Source organism: Anguilla anguilla, chromosome 3 (assembly GCF_013347855.1).
Source record: "Anguilla anguilla isolate fAngAng1 chromosome 3, fAngAng1.pri, whole genome shotgun sequence".
NCBI lineage: Eukaryota > Metazoa > Chordata > Actinopteri > Anguilliformes > Anguillidae > Anguilla > Anguilla anguilla.
The window spans coordinates 34,079,152-34,088,090 of record NC_049203.1 but is presented as its reverse complement, the minus strand read 5'-3'; the positions used below and the strand labels follow the sequence as shown (position 1 = coordinate 34,088,090).

Here is an 8,939-nt window from a genome sequence, read left to right as displayed (position 1 = left end):
TTTTTTGGGAAACTTTTTATTCAATACCAACATGTCTGAAATTTAATGAATACAGAATAAAACCTCCATACGATTAATTATTAGATTTGTTTACACATTGTAGTACAAAAAAATACACATTGACAGCACCAGTTTAGACTCTACAAAAGTGTGTTACATTTAATATTTTTTTTTACAAATGGGTTCATTGATAAAACAGCATTTTGTGATTCTTCTTGTGAGGAGCTGTCTTTATGAAAATTATGAATATATTCACCTTTGATTGGATACTGAATTTACATTAGAATGCCTACTTCAGTCATGGGTCACAAAAATCTCACAGAGAAATACCACTGGGACCCTAAGATGGCCGTTCATCATCTGTGCAATGACACTTGAAAAGGCAATATAAAGCTTATTTATACTTACAGCATATTCTTATTTATTTTTATAGCAGAATTCTTGAATGGACTGTAACATACTGAGGTTCACTAATAATAATAATAATAATAATAGAATGTACTGTTATTCACTTTTTTTTTAATTCTCGCTTGGTGCACAAACCAACAAAACAAATTAACTGTGAATGCTGTTTAAAAAACATGCAACCATTTAGGTAATTTCCCCTACTCAAAAAAACAAAAAACTTTCAGTTGTGTAACTTTCAGATATTATGCCTTACCTTAAATTGTTCCAGCATAGCAGCAGCTCTAGAAGTCATAGGAAAAATTGCATCCTCTTTCAAATAGGTGGTCATACATTGAAAAGAAAAACTACAGTATACATATAGTTCTTTGGAACTTCAGATTAAAATGACTTGAATAAAAACGTATTGTCAAGGTCAAGGGAAGAATTTGAAGCCAATATACAGTATGCATCATAATTCTACAATATAGGTTGTAATTCTCCAAATGACTCTGGGTACAGTGGGTTTAGTGCAAGTGTCTCACAAACACTTTAATAAAGCATGGATTGGCCAAGTCTATACCGTATGAACGTCAGTTACTTTACTGTATATTTAGTGCATCCAATAGGCATATTTGTAGAAAAGTTTGAATGGTCTTATGAGTGCTTTGTGTACTTGTATACATAGTGGGGGAGGGGGGAGCCTTACCCATCCAGAACTTTCGATGTTTACGTGTCATAATAGATTTTCAGCCATTTCAGCCATCTTTTCCAATCTGTAAATCAAGCAAAGCGATTACTCTTACCTGGCTCTATGTTACTGCTCCATCTTCTTAAGTCAAGTAACTGTACGTTACTGTTTGAAAAATTTTAAATCCTTGTACTCACTCCCCTTCCTCTTTTAGGTCTGAAACCTGATGACCTAGCGTGCATTTTCTGCCCAACTGCAGTAGCTACTACTCAACGGGACTCCAAAAACATCCGGCAAATCTCGCTAGTCTTTCTTGGCTAGCGTCAGCTGTTCTTGGAAGGGTACAGCTAGCCTGGAGAAGCCCGCTACTGGCACAGAATAGCGCACGCCTTCCTCCCAGGCTTCGGATCTCCACGCTGCCTCCTCTGTCCTGCAACAACATGCTGACTGGACTGGTCCACTGTGCTGGGGCCCGGGTACGAAGCTGTCTTAGCCATCTGGGTTCTGGGTTCACTGGCCTACTGAGGCCCAACTGCAGTGTCATGTGGAGTTAATAATCCTGCTTGTGTAAGACTGGTTCTGGTAGATTTAAGAATTCCACACTAGGCCTAGCAGAAGCTCTCTTGCCATTGATTCAGGAATTAAAGGAAAAAATTCAAAAGGAAATAAAAGTAACCGGAAAAACAGACACAAAAAAGATTTCCGGTGATATTTGGTGTCTATATTTCACAATTGTCACAGGTACAAGAGAATAACAAAAAAAACTTCCACCTCCTTCTGACCCAATGACGCACTATACTTCAGTCGGGAATTTACTAGACAACTTTATTAAATCTGGATTTCACTTGTCAAAATATTTAACAATCTAGAATTCTATTTATACATGTGTGGATTACATGCCCTTATATGAAGCCAAATACCATCTAGACTGCTTTGACTCAGGTTTGGTCAAGTGTTACACTAATCAAAAGGATCACACATAGCACTTATAATACAAATTAGGATTCACTTGATATTAAAAAACACAATAATTTACTAAATACTTTGATATTCAAAAAGAATAGATGGACATCTTGCAGTGAATCTGCTGGCCTTTTTTTCTCATATCTTTACGGAACTCAATTTCAATTTTTAAGTAACATAAAGATGCAGTCATGCAAAACTAACAACAATCTCCAAAACAACAACAAAAAAACACCGTATGACTCAATTCAGGAACTGACTACACATGGTCAGTTAAAAAGAGTTCCTTGTTTTTATTCCTGATACCACTAACACAATATACATGGGCAATTCTTTTTTGATGCAAAAAAATGAAAGAGAAAAGGGAAGGGGGATCTAGAAACAAGTAAGACCTCAGGAATGTACATCTAACAGACACTGTTTCTTCACTCAGTAGCTACACTTGCACTCTGTAGCTAGTGGATACAGTCCTTATCCGGCCTCCTGTTTAAGCTGCGGTAACTTTTTTCTGACTAGGGCTCCTGGCTCCTTCAGTGTTCCTCTAAAGCCCTCAGACGACTGCCTGAAAAAGTAACCTGCAGCTTTCCTGACCACTCCTCTGCTCACATCCTCTCCTGCTAAGAACTGTAGCCTGTTGAATGGATACAGGACAAAACAAATTATTACTCTACCATCACAAACTCTTATTCTGTGCAATAAAGAAATGCTGAAGGCTACTTACCAAATCAATGACAGAAAAAAATTAATATCGCCGGGAACCGTAGCCACCCCCGCTTCCACCACTAGAGCCATAGCCACCTGTGAAGCAAACGGGTGCGATTGGATCATAGAAGGACATGCAGTGAACAAGCCGCCACAGTCGGTCAGTTGAAAATGTGCCCAGCTCCGAGACAGTATTTACCGCCATAGGGCCCGCCCGAGTTCCTCCCGCCAAAGCTGTTTCCCTTCATGGGGCCGTAGTTGGACTGCTGTCCACCATAGTTCCCAAAGTCATTATAGTTTCCTCCACCACCGCCACCAAAGTTGCCTTCAAATCAGTCAAACAAAAAGTTCAGTGAGAACACTGTCTCCAAGAACTCATCCATTCACAGACATTTTCAGTAGCCATGAGGTCTTATACCTCGAGCAGGACGGAATAAGAGTTGAGGGGTACCTCCAAAGTTGCCTCCATCATTGTAGTTATCGTATCCTCCGAACCCTCCGCCCTGGTTTCCATACCCAGGACCACTGCCTCCTCCATACCCACCACGGCCTCCACCATAGCCAGGTCCCCCACCGTAGTTTCCTAAAAGGACACATAAGCAACACAAAAGATATATTTTGTGATCAAAAAGACCGCTGAAATGACTGGACAGTGGCCTTAAAATGTTATACTGCCATGAGCTCAGTTAACGGCGGGAGCCAATAAGGACAGTGAAAAATGTGAATTAACTTGTGTGAATAACAAGTGACACGAAACACACTGACATTTTCTGTGCTGTATACCAGTTTACATCGCTTTATTTCTGGAGCCTAAAGCCTTAAAGAGTGATCAGATCAGGACGAGATGCCGTATGACCTAGTCATGCGAGTCATAATGCCATATGAACTAAAGTGAGCCACTGTCCAGTGTCTACTGTACTAACATTCCGATTCTACGGTCGGTCAGTGATCTGTGACCAACGTGGCCCTCGTCCTTTAATCTTCTCTCTTCTAGCGCAACACTCCGCTTCTGTGCTAGCTCAGTGGCGCCAGACAGATTTGAACAACCTGAATTGTGAATTAGACCGGAATCGCCACTTGCCTAATCAGCAAGTGGCTGAGCAGCTTTTTACTTGCCCTGGACACGCGTTATTGTTGAGCCCTGCTGCTAGATCAGCTTGTTTAATGCCATGCTTCTTAGCCAGTGTGTTGATGAACACCTGTTTGTGCAAAATTGGATCTGGGCTGGCATGAAACCGTTTACTGAAGTATTTTAGGTATACTCAGTTGGAGAAATTATGGTTTCGCCATGTCAGCTTTTGCTTGGGCAACACGTCTCAGAGTAACACTGTGGAAGTGCCTGACTTCTATATGTTAGTGTGTGTTATGAATCGGCACTTGTTTTATGTCCATAGTCCACAACTAAAACTACTTCTATGACGGCAGTTTGCGTCAGACAGAGCGATTTCGCTTTAAATCTCTGTAAAACTGCCTAGCTCATTTTCCTCTTTACCCCTTTGCCATGGGCAGTGTAGCAGTAGCATGCCACTGCTCAGATATCAAGCCATAGCTGTGCAGTCTTAAACACATTTTGTCATTGAAAGGGTTGGGTCACAGAAAACTAATAAAGACAAAAATAAGCTTTCCAGTATATAAATTCCAGCCCCACCGTAAACAGTAAAGTAAAAAAAAAAGTAAAGTAGGAAAGACATACCATCTCCACCAAATCCATTGTAGCCGCCACCATCACCATAACCTCCTCTGCCTCCTCCGTATCCACCTACAGGGTGGGTAAAAGTTTGAGTAAAGATATTCTTGTATGCATGTCAGTGGCAGCCTGTTTTTTGCAAAAAAAAAAAAAAAAAATCTAATCAAACGGCTCCTACCAGAAAAGTTGCCTCCGCGGCCAAAGTTTCCCCCACCGAAATTTCCGCCTCTGCCCATGAAGTTTCCTGAACCTCCGCCCCTATCTGTGAAAAAACACCAACGTTTATGCCCCTGCAGCTCGCCCACATCGTGCAGTCCCACAACCCGAAGGGGAAAATAAACACAATTTGGTCTTTTGGGAAAGCAAATACTTTTCACCAACAGCGCAGTACGGATGGTCTCGGAGTCATTTCTGTAGAGAGATCTGTTGACACAGAGTCCTTCCATCATTTTTATTGCATAGCACAGAGTGCATGATGTACAAACTAAATAATGCTAAGAGTAGGTTTTCCCAGGGTCCTGGCTGCATTCATAATCAGACATACTCAATCTGGTCATCTTATCGCTCTAAGTTTAACTAGCAAAAAAAAAAAAATCCCACCTCTTCTCAGAATCAGATTTGTTGTGTGTCCTTATACAAAAAGGTACCCCGCAACACCCATACGAATGCAACACACTGATGGGTCTGGGGCCGGATGTTGGGCCCCCTCCATTGTAAAGTTATTTTGAGATTCACACAATGTGCAATGTAAATATGAATTGCATTAATTATCACCATCATCCAATAGAATTACCATTATTATGACCACTATGTGGATTTTACACAGCCTATCCTACCCCTGGTTTTGTGTAAACTTCCCATCACTCCCAAACCAAACCCAAACAACTGGAAAATCCTGTTTTTTTTTTTCAAACCAGAAATTCAAACAAGCAAAAGACTGCAGTCTACTTACTCCTCTGATTGGATGCTGCCTGCATTTCCTGTTTGGAAAGCGCTTTCCTGACCTCACAGTTATGAGAGTTTATTGTGTGGTATTTCTGTGCTGTTGCAACGAGAGAGACAAATGTATTTTAAAACAAAAGACAGAAGGTTGAGGGAAAGGCACATTCTTTACAGTGACATGAAAATATGAGATTGCAGACTGCCAAACAGGGATTTTGGTCACACATTTCTTCTGAAGCATAGCAAAGCAAGAAAACATTTTGATTTAACAGTCCCGCTTTCATATACATCAGAAAGGTGTGTCGGGGAGTGTGATAATAATTACCGACGATTTTGTCCACCGTGTCATGATCGTCAAAAGTGACAAAACAAAAGCCCCTCTTCTTCCCGGTTTGGCGCTCCTCCATCACTTCAATGCTTTCAATCTTCCCATAGGTCTGAAAATACTCTCTCAGGTGGTACTCCTCTGTGTCTTCCTTGATCCCTCCTACAAAGATCTTTTTCACTGTCAAGTGGGCTCCTGGCTTAGAGGAATCCTAAAGACAGAAATACAAGTGCTGAATCTTTATCTGCCCAACGTGGAGAACTGGATGCAGCATTTACAATAAAATCAAAATGATGCTATCCACTATTAATATAATAGTATAAAAATTTATACAATAGTGTTTTAATAAAAAATGATTTTTTGTATGACATAGTCTAAAACATGGCTTCATTAACATGGCCTGTGTCAAGCTTTCCACTCCTCAGTAAATGTTTATTTTTTAATTTTTTAATTTCCACCAACATCTCAACTGAGGTTAATTAAACAGGCATAAATTCTTAAAACCTTTTCATTAACATATATGTCAACACAATGTAGGTTTGATTAGCTGACCTTTTGAAAAAGCAATTATGGAGTTGCAATTGTGCGGTTGGAATGGGAAATTGTGTTCAAATCACAGTATTGTTTATGTAAATGCTTCCAGCAGCAAATAGTCCAGAAGTCACCAATTTTGTTTGAGGGCATTACATAAAAGGCAGTGCTGTTAATACCAACGCTAAGCAGTATCAGCACACTTCGTTATGACTGTAAGAGAATGTATTTTTTCTTCATTTGAGAAAACTTGTGTTCAGGAAGTGACACGTTTCATCACTTCCCAATAGCCGTTGGAAAGAGACAGAACAGTAAGGGGCTCACCTCTCTGGAAACTGCTCTTTTGGGCTCTACGACACGCCCGTCCACCTTATGAGGGCGGGCCGCCATAGCAGCATCCACCTCCGACACGCAGGAATACGTCACGAAACCAAACCCTCGTGAACGTTTATTCGCAGGGTCCCGCATGACCTTCACAACACAGTCAACAGTTAGGCAAAAACGACTATGAACTAGTCCAAAAATACCTGTATTTGTGTGAATAAAAATTACCAAATGAGAAATTACACGCAAACTCAGTTACAATTTTGGTACCCGGTTCTTGTAGAAAATTGTTTTATCTAGACGGTCAAGTAGCTCATCACGTCCATATTCATAAAATTTTATAGGTTTCATCTTAAGCTTCATCACATTGCATTTAATTGAAAACGCAATCAATTTAGAGACCTGGGAAACTGCAAAGCTTTAAAGAACATACACACCACACAATCGGTTAGCTTTCCCCATTGCTCAAAGTGGCTCCTCAGACTCTCATCTGTCGTTTCAAAGCTCAGGCCCCCGATGAATAGTTTCCGGAGCTGCTCAGGCTCCTTGGTGTCATGGCCCTGTCGACATTAAGAATAAGAAATGGGGTTCGTGACCATTAAAATAACTGCAAACCTTACAGTACAGACTGTGTTACATAGCCTAATGACCATTTTGGGTGCAGGAAGAAGCAGCCTAACAGCCTTTTTATTATTAGGGATTAAAAAGGCTAAAATACTCATTTTGATGTTAACAAACCATTTTATTTAACGTAGCTATACAGCTCAACTTACAGTAAGAAAGCGTGAAAAGTACCGCGTATCGCCATTCCTTCTTCCAGCCCACCCTTTTCTGAACGTTGCATGTAAAATAAATGTTTTCCAGAAAAACAGCAAGCCGATAAACTAGCAAGCCAAATGTGTCTTTCGTTTCTTGTTTACGTCCGTAATAAACGACAATAGCCTATAGTGTGACACCGTTATATAATCCATAGGCTAAATGAACAGACCCCCCCCCCCCCCTTAAGTACAATACCAGCTGCAACAGCGCGACAGGCTTGGTGACAGATTCCAGATGTTTCACACAATATCGACACAGTCCATTTTCTTCAAAAGGCAAAACATCAAAGTGAAATTAGACGCGCTGAAGATAGACATTATGTACGTTCGTCTTTCGATGAAGTAATTCTCCATGAAACGACAAGAACGACACCCGAAGCGCATAGAAAATTCTATTTGAAAGGATCCCTCCATACGCCATTTTAGGTTGCTTTCCTATCATCCCTCCATATTGTAGGCTAAACTGTGCTAAAGCGCAAAGGAATTGCCGAAATTGCAGACATATTCCAAATTTCCATAACGTAGCTATGAGTCGTAGCACACAACGATAGTGATCTGTTTTTATAGAGAGATAAATACTACAATTTTACAGCCCGATACTCCCCTTTGGAAAACGGTCTTGCAGCTAGCTATGGGACAAAATTCCTAGCTGTCAATGATAGATTTTTACGTCGCTACAGATTTCGGTTCCTCCGACCAGGGACATAGCGTACAACTAAGGTAGACTGGAGCTGAATAAGTCTTGTTTAGTAATTCGTGTAGCTTACTCGATGTTCACCGTTTCAATATTTTTACATTTTACACAATAATTCACAACTTCACAACCACACCAATTTAACTAATAAAAGTGCATGCATACGCTACTCATACTGAAAATACACTAATAATATCATCACCTCCATTTTGCGGCGCACTATTTTCTCCTCAGCTGTAAACGGAAGAAGGAAGTGCAACCTCCCACGTGATGGATATACCAGGGTACAAATTCACAGAGCTGCAATATTAGGTAAGTATCTAGCTGCTGTCACTGGACTCAAGGCTCTCTATTGAAGCAAATTTGGTTATGATACAGCGATTCTAACCTCTAACTGTTACTTCGTTTTTCAACATTTATCTTAGCATAATTTCATATAACCAACTTCAGAAGAAGTCATTCATATCTGTAACAAACATACAATATCATAAAATTAAAGAATCTTAACAGTTTGTTTCTATTCATGAGTAAAAACATTTTAGTAAAGAGCATCACATTTGTCATGTCTCCCCAGTCCCAGTTTTAAAAATTAAATGAACTAATGAAAGACGGTTTGATTAAAATCATAGGCTAGAAATTATAACAATGTAGCAAACCACTAAGATAAGCGGGCTAATGGTTAATATCTCTCATTCACATTTGAATATTGTCAGGATAATTTTTGACATGATAGATAGGCTATATGAATTTATAAAAAGAATCTAACAGAGGTCTTATATTTTTTACTATCATACAAAAATCACATTGGGCATCTCGAAAAACAAAATTCATTTAAACTAACCGGTGGCGGCAGGAGTAGCAGCAGTCACCACCATCTC

The 8,939-nt window shown here is 39.9% G+C and overlaps 1 protein-coding gene across 4 annotated transcripts; it reads right to left on the bottom strand.

The window, feature by feature from the left end:
- Positions 1-8,399, bottom strand: hnrnpa3 (heterogeneous nuclear ribonucleoprotein A3). 4 transcript variants are annotated; one of them, XR_004764262.1, is made up of 13 exons: positions 8,264-8,399; positions 6,987-7,109; positions 6,550-6,696; positions 5,695-5,905; positions 5,380-5,469; positions 4,809-4,850; positions 4,606-4,689; positions 4,434-4,499; positions 3,192-3,323; positions 2,940-3,065; positions 2,760-2,836; positions 1,094-1,160; positions 1-689 (listed from the first exon to the last, which is right to left on the bottom strand). XR_004764262.1 is itself a non-coding variant. In XM_035407785.1 (12 exons), the coding sequence occupies exons 1-11, from the start codon at positions 8,267-8,269 to the stop codon at positions 2,781-2,783; spliced, it is 1,083 nt and encodes a 360-aa protein (XP_035263676.1). In that variant the 5' UTR covers positions 8,270-8,399; the 3' UTR covers positions 1-1,160; positions 2,760-2,780. The 4 variants fall into 4 exon arrangements, 3 of the variants coding, with proteins under 3 accessions (XP_035263676.1, XP_035263675.1, XP_035263677.1); XM_035407785.1 differs by having other exon boundaries at positions 1-1,160; XM_035407784.1 differs by lacking the exons at positions 1-689; positions 1,094-1,160 and adding an exon at positions 1,882-2,669.
- Between the last annotated feature and the right edge of the window lie 540 nt (positions 8,400-8,939).